General features: G+C 53.3%; 7 protein-coding genes across 7 annotated transcripts; 2 read left to right on the forward strand and 5 right to left on the reverse strand.

The window, feature by feature from the left end:
- Positions 1-1,358: 1,358 nt before the first annotated feature.
- On the reverse strand, positions 1,359-2,723 carry CC84DRAFT_1160921 (isopentenyl-diphosphate delta-isomerase). Its single transcript, XM_018177616.1, has 3 exons — positions 2,291-2,723; positions 1,876-2,214; positions 1,359-1,825 (listed from the first exon to the last, which is right to left on the reverse strand). The coding sequence occupies exons 1-3, from the start codon at positions 2,664-2,666 to the stop codon at positions 1,590-1,592; spliced, it is 951 nt and encodes a 316-aa protein (XP_018040239.1). The 5' UTR covers positions 2,667-2,723; the 3' UTR covers positions 1,359-1,589.
- A 36-nt stretch (positions 2,724-2,759) lies between these two features.
- Positions 2,760-4,695, reverse strand: CC84DRAFT_1137876 (homocitrate synthase). Its single transcript, XM_018176170.1, has 3 exons — positions 4,396-4,695; positions 4,282-4,346; positions 2,760-4,222 (listed from the first exon to the last, which is right to left on the reverse strand). The coding sequence occupies exons 1-3, from the start codon at positions 4,608-4,610 to the stop codon at positions 3,066-3,068; spliced, it is 1,437 nt and encodes a 478-aa protein (XP_018040240.1). The 5' UTR covers positions 4,611-4,695; the 3' UTR covers positions 2,760-3,065.
- Positions 4,696-5,347: 652 nt separating this feature from the next.
- CC84DRAFT_1160924 (uncharacterized protein) lies at positions 5,348-6,017 on the reverse strand. The gene has a single exon (XM_018177617.1). The coding sequence runs from the start codon at positions 5,847-5,849 to the stop codon at positions 5,400-5,402; it is 450 nt and encodes a 149-aa protein (XP_018040241.1). The 5' UTR covers positions 5,850-6,017; the 3' UTR covers positions 5,348-5,399.
- A 753-nt stretch (positions 6,018-6,770) lies between these two features.
- On the forward strand, positions 6,771-9,886 carry CC84DRAFT_1160925 (uncharacterized protein). Its single transcript, XM_018177618.1, has 3 exons — positions 6,771-7,293; positions 7,354-8,233; positions 8,283-9,886. Exons 1-3 carry the CDS (start codon positions 6,943-6,945, stop codon positions 9,785-9,787), a joined length of 2,736 nt encoding a protein of 911 aa, XP_018040242.1. The 5' UTR covers positions 6,771-6,942; the 3' UTR covers positions 9,788-9,886.
- Positions 9,887-9,984: 98 nt separating this feature from the next.
- CC84DRAFT_1202475 (uncharacterized protein) lies at positions 9,985-10,639 on the reverse strand (the record flags this gene model as incomplete). Its single annotated transcript, XM_018181777.1, has 2 exons — positions 9,985-10,286; positions 10,342-10,639. The coding sequence occupies 2 exons, from the start codon at positions 10,637-10,639 to the stop codon at positions 9,985-9,987; spliced, it is 600 nt and encodes a 199-aa protein (XP_018040243.1).
- A 759-nt stretch (positions 10,640-11,398) lies between these two features.
- On the forward strand, positions 11,399-12,304 carry CC84DRAFT_1213256 (uncharacterized protein; the record flags this gene model as incomplete). Its single annotated transcript, XM_018182514.1, has 3 exons — positions 11,399-11,779; positions 11,831-12,000; positions 12,049-12,304. 3 exons carry the CDS (start codon positions 11,399-11,401, stop codon positions 12,302-12,304), a joined length of 807 nt encoding a protein of 268 aa, XP_018040244.1.
- A 224-nt stretch (positions 12,305-12,528) lies between these two features.
- On the reverse strand, positions 12,529-12,969 carry CC84DRAFT_1172374 (uncharacterized protein; the record flags this gene model as incomplete). The annotated part of the gene is made up of 1 exon (XM_018179975.1): positions 12,529-12,969. One exon carries the CDS (start codon positions 12,967-12,969, stop codon positions 12,529-12,531), a length of 441 nt encoding a protein of 146 aa, XP_018040245.1.
- Positions 12,970-14,181: the final 1,212 nt, after the last annotated feature.

Here is a 14,181-nt window from a genome sequence, read left to right on the forward strand (position 1 = left end):
GGTGTTGTGGCCAGACGAATCTGGGCTCGGGGTGGGAATGGGTGGTCACTCGAACCAGGTGATACTAGATCAGGACCTGCAATTCAAAGCACGCTGCTGGGATGCAATTAGTCGGGACGTGGTCGGTATGGCAGCATGATGAAGCAAGGCCCGAAGCCATCGATTGCCTGCCCATAGTATACCTTTTGTCGAATGTAGTCTACGTTTCAGCGGGACGAGTACTATCTCCTGTATGAACTTTGGAGAGCTGCGATCTTGAGACGGTTTCGATGCGGGCGGGAAACCGTAGAGAGGTGCAAGCTTGGCGGACGTCAACCGACATCAATAGGGTGAAGCTGGCTGAGCTGCCCTTGAGTGGGAGAGTGTGGTTTCAGATGATATGTTCAAGCTACTTGCTTGATGTATGCGCTTGTCGTATTGTGCGACCGTGAGCGGGGAAGTAGTTGTGGAAGTAGATGTATGGCTGCGGAAACTATCGGCGCTTGCTTATTCCAAACGGTGAGGCTTGACACTGGACCAGTGGACGCCCTTTGTAGAAGACTAGGCTGGATCCCGGCCACCGGATAGCGGACGGCGAAGGATTGTTGGGTTAGATCAGCTGCAGCGGAGTGCTCGTGCGTCGTGGGGGTGGAGGAATGGCAGAGCTGGTTGGCGGAGTAGACTTGGCTGTGACGATAAAGCTGCACAGAGTCGTACCAGAGGATGTTTCTGAAGCTTGGGAGAGGTACTGGGCAATGCCACTTGATATACTCCGCTCCGAACCCATGCAACGTGACCGATGACCCCAGAGCAAACTAAGGCTGGCCTATCTTTAAGGTGCCGAGCAGCCCGTGCCCGTGATGCTTAGTTTGCTTCATGTTGCCGGCATCACCTAGCGTTCATCATAGTCAGCGTCGTCTACCAGCCACGAGCGTTGGGAATGAGCATTCCGTTTGGCCATCTTTGACCATGACTTGAGAACATGAGGGACCATGCTGCAACACAAGCTGGGTAACGGACAACAAAGTCCGGAACCAACAGAAAGTGAAGCTCGCAGAGCGCAACTGAGGCATGTAGTTGGTCGGAAGCGAGTGTGGGGTGTCGGGAACTGTCACCAACGCCCGGCTGTACTTTCCTTACCGAGTTAGTGCAGCTCTGATCGCTGCGTCTACTCGTATCTGGGGCTTCATTTGCTAATAGCTTCGGGACGGTTCCGCACTGGACATTATCTCAAGATACGTACTTATGCATACACTTCCTATCTTGAAACAGCGAGTTGGTATACAGGTGAGTCGCAGTAGTGGCACTCGGTGCGGCGCAGGCGCTCATGACGAAAGGGAGGGATTCTTGCGACGCGCAAGCATGTAAGGCAAGTCATGCGTGGGGAATGGTCACTTGACCTGTTTATGCATTCAATTCGCCAGTGGTATCTGTTATCTGCCTCGGCCATGCCTGCGTTTCGCATTGCACACCGGGAGCCGCCGCACGTCTCCAATCCAATCAGAACAACTCCCCACTTGCTAGCTCTCAGCCCCTTCCGCTTCTCTCTTCACCGCCATGTCAGAGACATCGCTCTCGCTGCTCTGAGGACATGATGTATATTTACGGAACTACAACATTCTTCGAATCTCCTGCTCGCCTAAGTACTTCTCTAGGCCGGAGTCGAGGTGGTCCCACCACTCGTACAGCATGCTCTCGCAAATGAGTTTGAACCACGGTGTAAACTTGAGCGAGGGGTCCTTGAACATGGTCTTCAGATCTTCCTGGGAAACGTAACGTGAGTCGCGCACCTCGTTGGGGTTGATGTCCAAGTCGACGTCGGCTTTGATGAACAGGATGTAGTCAACTGCATCTTGTTAGCTTTCACCATCAGCCCGCTCTCAGGTATACACTGACTCTCGTGCTCTCCCCATTTCCCATCGCTTGGCGAAACATAGTGTATTCTGGTAAGGAATCGGAAATCGTCAATTGGCACCTGTGCCGCCTTGATGCCGAGCTCTTGATCCAGCTTGCGCTGCGCCGCGCGGCGCACTCCTTCTATCGATTCCTCTAGATTTGAGCCAGTCTCTCCCGGAATGCCCAAAGGGTGTGAGCAGCAAGTGTTCGTCCACATGTCGGGGAAGGTGATCTTCTCGGTCGCGCGCTGCTGGAGGAGCAATCGGTTTTGAGAGTCGAAAAGGAAGACGGAGAAAGCACGATGGAGCAGTCCCTTGTTGATGTTCTCCATGAGATGGGCTGGAGTCTGTTAGCAGCGTCCGGAGAGGGGGGGCTCGGCCAGGATCATATCGCGTGCCACCCCGCAACTACTCACCATACTTCTTGGTCGCACTGCCGATCGGGAAGTCATTTTCGTCCAGCACGATGCAAACCTCGTCCATCAACCGGATCTGCTCCTCGTTGTAGCCGTCGAGCGCATTGTCGCTGGTGGCTGAAGCGTGCGAGCCGCCAATTACTGTGGTGTTGACTTCGGGGAACAGTTGTTGAACGTTCTCAGCGGTGATGGCGGGATGCGCGACAGTAATCGGTTGCGTGACCACCGCGGGCTGGGTGAGGGTTTCGGTTGTGCTCATCTTGTGGGATTTGGAGGCGTAGGAAACCAAGAGGGCGGCGTCGAAGTGCGGAGGAAGCGGTGGAGAGGGGCAATAAAATGGTGAAAACCACGCGCTAGACCGCGACCCCTGCAGCATTGAGACCCTGAAGCTTTGGCAGCCGCCAAGGTCCACGCGACCCAATGGCGAACTCGGGGTTCTACTCGGAGTCGTAATCGGACGCTTCCCTGTGTGGTCAATGCCGAAAGACTTGTACTTCACAATGTGCATAAGTTACTATTGTTCTCAAAACAGTATCTCTGCATTTCCAGGAAAGGTTGGTGAACTTGTTCATTATCGTCCACACACTAATGGCACATTTTCTCTATAACGGTACGTGCCATCGCCATATGAACATTGGCAGGCCAGGTATCAAGACAGACGAACTTTTCCGGATCCGGAAGATATATGCAAAATGAGATCAAGACAAATAGGAAAACCCGTAACTCCAAGTATTCACTGCTAGGATAGATGTCGCCGCTCAACGGACGGTTTTGTTTACCTCTTCTTGGCCGGCGGCGCGTCGGCCGCTGCTTCAGCATCGAGCTGGCGCTTCTCCTTGACGCCCCCGAGCTTCTCCTCAGCGGCGTCGATCTTAGCCTGGTCCTCGGCTGAGAGACCCTCAAGAAGTGGCTTCTTGACACCGTTGACGATATTGTGGTGGTACGCAGAGATGATTGCGTCCGTGTCATCGAGCGTGATCTTCTTGACGTCGGCCATGATCTTGATCTGCGCGGTAACTTCCTTGTACTGCGCGTCGGTCATGTTGTAGCCGAGCTGATCAGCACGAGACTTAATGGCATTCCAACCAGTCAATCTGCTGGCAAAGTGCACGTATCTTGACATGCCGAAGTCCGCAGGCGAGATGATCTCGTACGTAGAGGGGTTGTTGAGGATGGCCTTGGCGTGGATACCAGCTTTGTGCGTGAAGGCGCAGAAACCGGTGATGTAGTTGTTGAAGGGAATGTTGACCTCAACCATCTCGGCTACAAGCTCCTCAATTTCCTTGAGCTTCTTAATGTTGTACTTGCCCATGACGTAGTCGCGGTCCGCAACGATCATACGGGCCATCAGGCCTCCGAGAGGGGTGATGCCGTTTCGCTCGCCAATACCCAATACCGAGGTGTCGATGTGCGTAGCGCCGGCTTCCAAAGCGCAGTAGGCGTTCGCGATGGCGCAGCCCGAGTCGTTGTGGAAGTGAGTCTCGATGTCGCAAGAGACGACACCCCTCAGCGTACGGACGAGGTCGTATACCTGCCTGGGGCTTGCGCAGCCGACTGTGTCCGCAATACCGACGCGGTTGACGCCGACCTTGTCCACGGCGCTGTACAAAGACAGTAGATCGACGAGGTCTGATCGGAAAGAGTCCTCGGAACTGAATCGGATCTCCTTGCCCTGAGACTTGACGTACTGAATAACCTCAAGTGCCGCATTCTTAATGTACGTCATATCCTTGCCGTGGGAGTGCTCGCGAAGGAAGCTAGACGTGCCGATAACGACATCAAGACCGTCGACACCCGTCTGGACGGCGATCTTGGCATCTTCCATGTTGCATCGTACGTGGGTGAGAATCTTGGCCTTGAGGCCGAGCTTGCAGATGGCTTCGCAGTCGAGGCGCGATTGCTCCGAAGCCGCAGGGCTCGTCAATTCGATGTCTGGCGATAAGCATCAGCGTGCGTACATCAAGGAAGCCCGCCGCTCAAAGTGCACTCACAGTCAACGCCAAATTCGTCGAGGGCCTTGGCGATCTTGATCTTGGCTTCGAGGTCGAAATACGCGCTGTCATGATTTAGTTGATGAGCACATGCCGGAACAAAGCGGTACGCACTTTGCAAATTGTTCGCCCTCGCGAAGAGTCGACTCAATGATCTTGAAGCGGCTGATGTTTGAGAGGAAGTCGCCTACGGGCTGATACGGCGACGACTTGTGGTGAGGCACCGGGTTGGGGCGCGCCTCAATGGGAGTGAACTCTTCGGCGGCATTGCCGTTGGTGTGGCCGTTGGCGGCGCCGTTGGTAGGCGTCTCTTCGATTGAGGGACACATGGTTGTTGTGAATGTAGGAATGGAGCGGAGGAAAAGGTCGGGGGAGAAGCACGGGTATTTGAAGGACACGCGCAGTATGCAAGTGAGTCAAGAAACAATTTTCTCTCGTTGGCTACGATGATGAAAGCTACGGGCCGCGATCGGCCTAATGCTCGCTTGGACCGCAACATGGCCTCTGCAGTGTGGGAGGCGGGGAAAACGGGACACTTTTTTGTGTGCACGCCATGCACCTTCATGGGTTCGTCTCCGCAACTCGCGGCCGATGGCTGATATGTGCAGCCCAATTGGCAAATCAAATGGTGCAGGCTGATGCGCATCTGGCAGTATTTTTCACCGCCTGGTGATCGTGTCCTAACCTGCGTCGGCGGACACGCGACCCTTCCGAGGACCCATAACTGACTCACACGTCATCGCAAGACGAAAGCTATATGGTGAACATTCGACAATAGTGATACATTATATGTTCTATTGTAGTATAACTCGTACAGGCCCTTGGAGCTCCAACTCTGGATGATTGGTGGTTTTATTACGTCTGCTGTGCCCACCTGCACTCTCGCTGAAGCGCGCGGAACATTTTCGAACGATAGAGTCATGTCACTTTGCAGAAGAAAACTACTAGTTAACGCTTTTGAAGCATGGCAGATGGCGGTTCCCGTCCCATGCGCCCGAACCTTGTGGGTCTCGTCTGACAAGCCGATATGAACTGATTTCCCTAGAGCTGTCGCATTCTTCCTGGCTTCCACTTTGACTCACCTCCCGTACAACCCTCCTGAAACCACTCTACGCGCTTCAGACGCCCCTCTTCATGCCACTCACTTTCCCTCTGAAGGACGTTCCACCCTCCCGATCAGTCAGCCACTTAGTCCCCTCGAACCCATCGGTCACACCTTTCACCTCATTCTCTGCAAAGATGTGATATTTAGGGAACCCTAATTCGTACCCCCAGCCGCCCTTCCTCGGCACGTGCCTGCCGTACTCGTCTTCCCACGCATCTTCTTCCACCTTCTCTCCGATCAGCACCTCCTCGTCGAAGGAGCCGATGTTGATCTCGATAAGATCTCGGTTTTTGTCGTCGTTGAAGGTCAGTGGGGACCCGCATGTGGAGCAGAATCCGCGCGAAGTAGTCGGCCCGCTGGAATAGGTTTTGTAGGTTGGAAAAGAGGCAAGGTTGGGAGTGAGGTGCGCGACGGGAAAGGATATGTTCTGCGGCAGGAGCGAGCCGGAATGCTTGCGACACATGGTGCATTGGCAGATGCCGTTCTAGAATTCATCAGCAATTCATCCACAAAATAGATAGGTTATCACGTACGCCTTTTGGAGGCCAGTCAGAGTCATTTGGAAAGCGGATTGCGAAGCGGATAGCGCCGCAGAGGCAACCGCCCGCGATACTTGAGGGTCGCTTGCGCTCGGTCATTCTTGTTGATGTCTGCACCGTACGAGCGTAGTTTTCTCGTTATCTTAAGCTTCGAAGTGCAGTGATTTGTAACCAACTGTGTGTTTGGCACGCCCTTTGGGTGACATCGATATTGTGGCTGTTTGGTCCAGGGTCCTCCTGCAGGAACACGAGCAAGCAATGGCGAGCTTGGGAAGTCACGATGCTGGAGTGACAACGAATCACGAATTGGGCCAAGCAATTGCTATTGCCATTACCGAGTTCCTCACTGTTCACCATACAGGAATGATCTCCTGTGATCGGAAAACGCAGAGGACGCTTTGGGTATATCGCACAGCAAGCTTCACCTAAACAGAGACTAAACATATCTTGTGCGTCAGATAAGAGCAGAACAAGGCCCCAAACGTGGACGCGTTACAACGTGTCTACGTAAAAGGAGACTGTCATCTGGAGGCCCTTCTCGGTAGTTTGTTATCATCGTACCAAGTCTGCTCAGAATGTAGAAGATGAGTGCTGGTGCCGGTGTTCCGGCCAGTCCACCCCAGTCAGAGTCAGACCATACAGCTCGCAGACTCGTCAAAATGGAATGCAGCAAGTAATGAACATGGTTACATAGACGCGTAAGTCATGTTTCAAGGTATGCTGCTCAAGCATGGAGATGGTATACATGTACTTGGTCGATAGTATCCAGTGCTTGTAGCGCCATTCCAAATTAGTGCCTCGGCTCCGCTCGCTCGTCCGCTCCGCCTGGATGACGATAACGCGACAACCCCCAAGCAGCGTGATTCAGAGATCCCTCTGGGCACAACCGCTTACCGTACTGCTTGCGCTTTCCCGCCGGCAGTCATGCTCCACGTTCGCTAGACACGAAGAGTAGCCTTGTGCGACCAAAGCTCGTTTTGTCTAACAAAGCGCTTCCGACGCGGCAGGCCGGGAACAATGGAACAACAAGCGGCTTTCGCAAACGTGAGCTCGTTCCTGCCCTCGCCGGCGGACCTGCTCATGGCCGTACCGCGCCTACTGTCCAGAGCAGGTGCGCTCGGCGAGCACATAGACAGCGTCTTTGGCAAGATTCGGACAGGCGGCAGCATCATCGCCGAACCGACCGCCAATCTCACCAACGCGACCGCCGCGACGACATCGGGCACATTTGTTCAGGAGTCTATCGCGGCCGCTACAAACGCAGGCTTGGCATTCCAGGAAGACATGAACTTCTTCCAGGCGCTGAAGAACGTGGGCTCGTTCTTCAGCTACATCACGTCCAAGTGGGCTATAGCAACCTTCTCCATTGTAACGAACCTGCGCGGCCGTCTGGGCATGGCTAGGAAACCGTATCTGACCTTTTGCTAGGCCATTATTCTCAACCGTACATACTTCTACGCTTCGAGCCGAGTTCCCCTCTCGTTCGACCGACTCCACCTGCGCTTTGCACTCTACCTTATCCCGCTGCTCCTGTTCGCATACCGCATACAGAATGTGCTTCGAGCTATCCGCTGCCAGACAAATCCGGGTTGGACAGACCTACAATACGGGCCTGCAGGGCGACAGTTAGACACCGATTTCGCCGGCGACGGTGGCTATCTCTGGCGAGCAAGTTCAGCTGCACTCTTCTGGGAAGATGTGGAGCAGTCTTGCAGGGCAGTCAACATGCTCCCGCTCGCGCCAGATGCGACACGACCGGCTGGCTCTCTGGCACTATTGTGGCCCTTGTTCATCTCGCTCGGGTTCGGTCAATTCGTCGAGACATTAGCATGTGCTCTCCAGGGACGTCACCCGGTCCCAGAGGTGGGCATGACTATCTTCGAACATTCATTGGCCTTCGCAGAGGCAGAAGCAGTGGTATCTCGACCGTTCGCCCTGGATTCTAGTCGTTTTTTCAAGCCGCAAACAGTCTTTACCCCTGATTCCACCAAACTCACACTGGCTCGGTCGACCATATCCGCATTTGCAAACGTCCCCCCAGAAGTGCTATTGATATCATTGATCTCTAGCGTCAGCCATTTTACAAGCAATTTCCTTGCTATCATTGGGTACCGCGCTCGATTTCGACTCGTGACCACAGGCATATGGGGCGCTGCTTATATGGCCACCTTCACTTGGAGTCTGATCCGATTTGTAACGAATGGATTTGATTCCGGCGGCCATGTCGGCATCTTGAGATTCCCTACGGTTTGCATGGTTGGCTTCATTCCACATCTTGTTATTATTGCCGGCATTTTATGCTGTGGCGGTAGGTACCTGAACACATGACCCATCCAGAATCCACTGACATTTTTCAGTCATTTATCTGCTCGCACTGGGAATTACTGTCCTGAACCCTCCGCCTGGACAGCCCAATGCGACTTGGCGCGAGCGACTTTCGACAGCCTATGGAAATCTCCATGCTAATATACACCTCTCTGCGATAACCCCGCTGAGTGTCAGCTGGAGCGAGGACTTCTATACTGCTGTACTGAAGGTCGGGCTCACTGTCCTAACCGCCGCGAGCGAGGCAGTCTTCTTGAACGAAGCTATGCGTGTCAACGTGCACTCATCGACTTGGTTAGAGCGAAAGAGGTATTACGAAGCGACGACTCGCCGCAGACTCCCGGGAGAAAGGATACATAATGGAGCTGGAGCGAACGCTCAACTGACCTCCGGATATGCGCAGGAGAGAAAGACCAAAGGCATGGATGCGTCCTTACCCGATACTGATGTAGGATCGGGACAGGGTATCCAAGCCGGTGGAGTCCAACACCGGCAAAATCGATGGTGGCCGACTCTTCGCTTCCTCCAAGGCATTGTGGCGCTTTTGCTATATGTGCAAGCCAGGCTAGTGATGGCCATCATGCAGAAGCTTCACATCACCTGGCGACCTCGGTTGCTTACTCATCTCTCTCAAATGCGGATACATGAAGAAGCTCAGCGTCGACATGGCGTTGCACGGTCGGAGCGAGAGTCATGGCTCGATGACAACGACATCGGCGGGGGCAGAATTCGAACACGGCGAGACGTCCCGTTCGACGTGGAAACGTTCACGCGAGAGAAATGGCAGAGAAACGGCATGTTGCATGAGCGAGACTCTGAAGAGCGCATATCCAACCACCTTTACGACTGGTGGAAACGCGGCGGTAAGTGGGGCGACATCGACGCGAGCGGCGATTATGTTCCATCGCCTGCTGATGAGGATGACACTACAAGTGTCATCTCATTTTCGACCACATCAGATGCCAATGAGTGGTCGGATACGGAAGATGAGGGACAGCGAACGCCGACACAGACGTCTTATCGAGATAGTCGCGAGTCTACACCAATGCATGCCGATACGCTTGATCTTTCCCGGCTGTCACGCCTGCTGGACCCGCAATCGAAAGAGGAAAGGGAAGAGGCCAGGATGCTGGGACGACACCTGCAGAGCCCAGGCGTGATGACGCGCTCACAGTACCGCAAGGTCCTCCAGAGCAACGACGTCAGGCTATTAGCGTCAGCTCGTCACCGCAAGGCCGGCGCTGCTCCGATGTCGCCAGACGAGGAGGAGCAGGTCTTGGAAGAGTTCATGCTCGAGAAACGGGATGCGGCCGCCAAGAGTAATTCTGGCTCATGGGACAGCGGCGCAGAAGGTATGGGCAGCGATGGTCCCCAGTGTGTGGTGTGTCAGGTCAGTCCTCGCACAGTTCTAGTCTGGCCTTGCGGCTGTTTGTCTCTGTGTGATGACTGCAGGGTCGGACTTGCATCGAAGAACTACACCGCCTGCGTGTGCTGCCGCACCAATGTCACGGCTTACTCGAGGCTGTTCGTTCCTTGAGAGGTGGTTCACTCTGTATATGCTTATATTATAGACATTTGTCGTTCTCAGTACATGTTGAATATTCTTCGGATGATTTTGCATTTTTGGTGACAGCAGAAAGCTTCTACCCAGGGGCTAACTAATAGATATAGCTCTTATCTACACTCGAGATATTCTCATGCTAAAGGTTTGCACATCAATGTTACAGCCATGGCTCACTCCTTCGGTCCCAAGCTCTCCGGCGGCTGCGTGATCTTGGTCAAGTAATCGCCATTCAGCGTTTTGATCAATTTCCCCAGCCCCTGGTGGCTGTAATCCTTCTCATTCCACATATCCTTGTGGTACTTGACCTTCCCCTGCGCATCAAGCGAAAGCGTAACCAGCGAGTTGACCTTCTTCCCTGTCGGCGCCAGCTTGGGCATATACTCCTGCTGCAGCTTGAAGATGATCTCATTCTCTTTGCTCGACACGACTTGCGTCTTTATTGTCTGCGATTTGGACATTATCTTAGGGATGCCTAGATCTCATGGTCAGGACACTGTGCGGGATGGCTAGGAAGGAGAGACACGCACCATACCACTGCCCCGCAATCTTGTACCGCGTGTCGCAGAAACTCAGCGGATCGTCGTAGATGGCCTCCTCGGCGTAGACTTGCATGTCGGTCTCGCTGGCGCTGCCCGAGTACAGGTTGCATATCGCCTGGACAATGCGCTCGCGTTCGGGTTCCAAGGGGATAGAGTCCTCAGGGTGGGGCTCGTAATCGACGCCAGAAGAGGAGTTTTTGGAGGGATCCGGGTTTTGGGTGAGGGCGATGGGGTCGGGGCGGATTTCGTAGTCGTTGATTATTTGCTGGGCACGGGGGCTAGGCATTTTGGACTGTTATTTGTTTCCTTCTCTTTGGAATGTTTTTTAAGTTCTTGTAGTGAATTTCCTACGAGTCTTTACAAAGATGGGGTTTTTGATGGCGACTTCATGGCTAGAGTCATGACGTCAGAATAGTGTGCGTGGAATAACAATGGTCAAGAGTACGATCTCATCATTGTTAACGTATATTCATCAAGGTATCGTAGGAAAATGTATTCGTGTAATCAGAGCAATACAGCATGGGAAAAAGAAGAGCCGTGCGCGTCACGATGAGATTGGACCCTGAACCTGAGTCGCCGCGGTTTATACCAATATTATGTGCACCACGTCGTGTTTCAGATGTTACAATATCATACTCGCATGTTTTCAATTTGATATATGGCTCTCAGGTCTAGATCTGGTGTTGAACTTTGAAGTGTCGAGTTCCTGACTGACGTCACGCGAAACCCCTTGCACCACGACGCGTACCTGTGGCAAGAACTAAGGGAGACGCGAGTGTCTTGTAGTAATTTGGATCAGACCTTTACTGATGTGATCTGGACATTATTCTCCACTGCTGATGCTATGTCGTGATTCGTATTTATTCACATCCCAATAGGTCGGCCAGAGCCCACCATCTGCTGGCCAGTTACTAAGTAGTAGAAACCATTCGACCGTAGGTGTTCAAGGAACAAACACGGTTTCCAGGTCTGAGTACATAACACGGCCAACACGAAAAACTGCATATAGAACGCCGAGAGCAGACCTTGCGTCAAACCCTACGCCATGGAGCAACCCACCGACGGCCAGGTCCTCGACGCGGCGCGTATACTATACAGTTCAAACCCAAACATAGGACGTGCGAAGGCTCTCGCCACTCTCAAAACTGAGAATAACTGGGATCTCGGGAACAAGCGATTTAAGAAGCTCATCGACGCAAGCGACATAGCTCAAAGTATTGCGGGTGCGCAAGAGGATACGGCGGGTGGAGCTCAACAACGACCCGACGCCACTAAAGATGCATTGCCACCCATTCCGTTACCAAAGGATGCGCATGCGGCACTCGTGCGCTACATGGAAACCAGTAGACGGTGCTTCAGGATCTACGGCAGGGGAGAGTACGACTATGGCGTGAGTCCGAACATGGATCAGCAGCTCCTAATCGGGGTAAGGATTTACAACCCTTGAATGGAGGTTTAGCTGAATGGTATGTCGTAGATCTGTCATGATCGTCTCCTCAAACTGGGAGCGCCTGGGCCGTGGGATGAAAAGACGAAAATCCTGATCGCCGGCAGCAGCGAAATGTACACCATATGGAACTACTGGTGGGCAGCAGGACGCAAGGTTTGCCTGACGGAGGAGGATATCGGGAGACAGCTGGAAGCAGAGTGAGCATGTCATGGTCGTTTGGTTGGACAGGTGCTAACTTGGCTCAGATATGGCGTGGATCCCAGACCGTGGCTGCCAGTCTTGAGCAAGGCACAATTACTGCAGCGGAAGGCCATGTTCAAAGCTAAGTCGTTGGAGCTGAAGCGTGCGATGCTTAAGTCGGACCCGGAGGCACAAAAAGTCATTCCGGTCGATTCGAAGGGTGAGCCGGTTTGGGACGAGAAGATTCACGGAGAGTACGTCGTACAAGTGGTCAAGGTCAGTAAGGAGGATGGAGTTACTGAATACGGTACGGTTGCGTGAGCATGCGTGGGATCACGTGAGGTCATCAGGGTTAAAAATGCGGCAAGCCAGCTTTGTGATAGGAGTGTTTCACCGGAAAGTAAGAGGTGTAGCACAATTTTTCTTTTGAACTTGGTGCTCAGTGGCTGAGATCCTACGGAGAACCTACGTTCATTTAACCAGAGGCTTTGTTCAAGGCTCTCTGTTGGCCTCTTCCTTGTTCACATCTATCTCGTGTCCCGCGTTCACCCGTAAACGCGTTCAAGCTTCCTGCCAAAACGGCGGGCCATGCTGTATGGGATGTCGCTACCAGGATGAGGCTCGTGGAACTGGATGCTCCGCTCGATGACAGTATTGCCGTGGGGAATGAACCGCCAGGTCGAACCTTGAAGTTTCTCAGCTGCAAATCCCGTCCGAATCATGGCCCGCACGAATGCATTCCACTTGATGGTCTTCGAGACCTCGCCTTCGCTGTACGCGTCGGTACCGAAGATTGCCTTGAGGGTCTTAAAGGGATGCTTGTACACGCGGCGGATCTCTGGCTTGTCCGATGCTCCAGAGGGCACTGGAGCGTGCAGCATTGCTTCAGTGACCTGTACCTGTTCTGGCAAGCCATGAGTCTTAGTCTTCTTCTTCACCCAACTTCCTTCGCCGCCAAAAGTCGCTCTCAACGTTGTCTTGTACATCTCGGTCGTCTTGGTTGTCTCGGTCGTGGACAAGGATCCTAGCTATTGGGAGCTTCTCCATTGCATCCCGGACGCGATGCATGGCGCCTAGCGCCGGCAGCGTGTCCGACGTTATGTATGTGCTAAAACGGGTGAACTAGAGTACGCCTGAGTGCGGATGGTGCATACCTTGGAAGAGGCTGTAAGCTTCTTTGAGTGTGAAGATACTGTAGTGGAAAGAGGTAATTGCCAGTTAGACGATGCAAGCGCCGCGTGGGGTTACCGAGATAATGACGATTTGAAGCGGCAAGGTGAGAGACTGATAGTATTTCGAAGCAAACGAATATTACCAAAACAACCTAGCGCTGTCAAGGCAGCCTTTCCATTCACGTCATACAGAACCTCTCAGGTGTCTACGTTAGGTGGAACAAAACTTTTAGCTTGAGTGTAGCTTCTTGATATCTGTCTTCTTCTCTCGACTGAGGGAATCCATCGCCTGCCTCAAACTGCCTGCTGTACGGTTGAGATATGTTTCCCCGGGATGCAGAAGAAAGGGTTGACTTCCGGAGGATGAATGTGAAGCTCGCCCTAGCCCTATCAATATCAGTCCTCTAAAGCATTCTTTTGGCCGACACGTCCCACAGTGGAACACACAGTAGCTCGAGCGCTATTTTTCGCCAAAAGGTTGCTGCTAACGATTCTCTGGAGGCTGAAGCGAGGTCTATGCGACACCAATCGTTATTTTATTCACCTCAACCCGTTGACCTGACGACCGCTACGACCACAACACCAAATGAGCCTCGCCTGGTGAACAAGACAAACGCCATCATGACCGTTTCACCGAGACATGCCCGCTATATCAGGGTTACGCGTGCTCCACTACATTCAAGCACCCAAAACTGCAAGATCAACTGCATACCGCGCAGATCTAGACGCACGAGGAACTCGGGATTGACAAGAGAAATCGAGCCATCACGAATCGAAAGCACCGGACGAAATCCGGGACGCAAATCAACAGACCACACCTTCCAGCACTCGCAAGATGGCAGCAGCAAAGCGCAAAGCCTCCAAGAACAAGACCGCAAAGACGCCGCGAGTCCGCAAAGCCCGCTCGTCCACAGCACCACGCAAGAAAGCCAGTAAGTCCATCCCATCCCATACCATCCCACCTTGGCCACTTCCCAATCGCCAGAATACTCACACTACCCAGCTCCCGGCAACGCGAACACCCCC

This window comes from Paraphaeosphaeria sporulosa, assembly GCF_001642045.1.
Source record: "Paraphaeosphaeria sporulosa strain AP3s5-JAC2a unplaced genomic scaffold CC84scaffold_2, whole genome shotgun sequence".
NCBI classification, from domain to species: domain Eukaryota; kingdom Fungi; phylum Ascomycota; class Dothideomycetes; order Pleosporales; family Didymosphaeriaceae; genus Paraphaeosphaeria; species Paraphaeosphaeria sporulosa.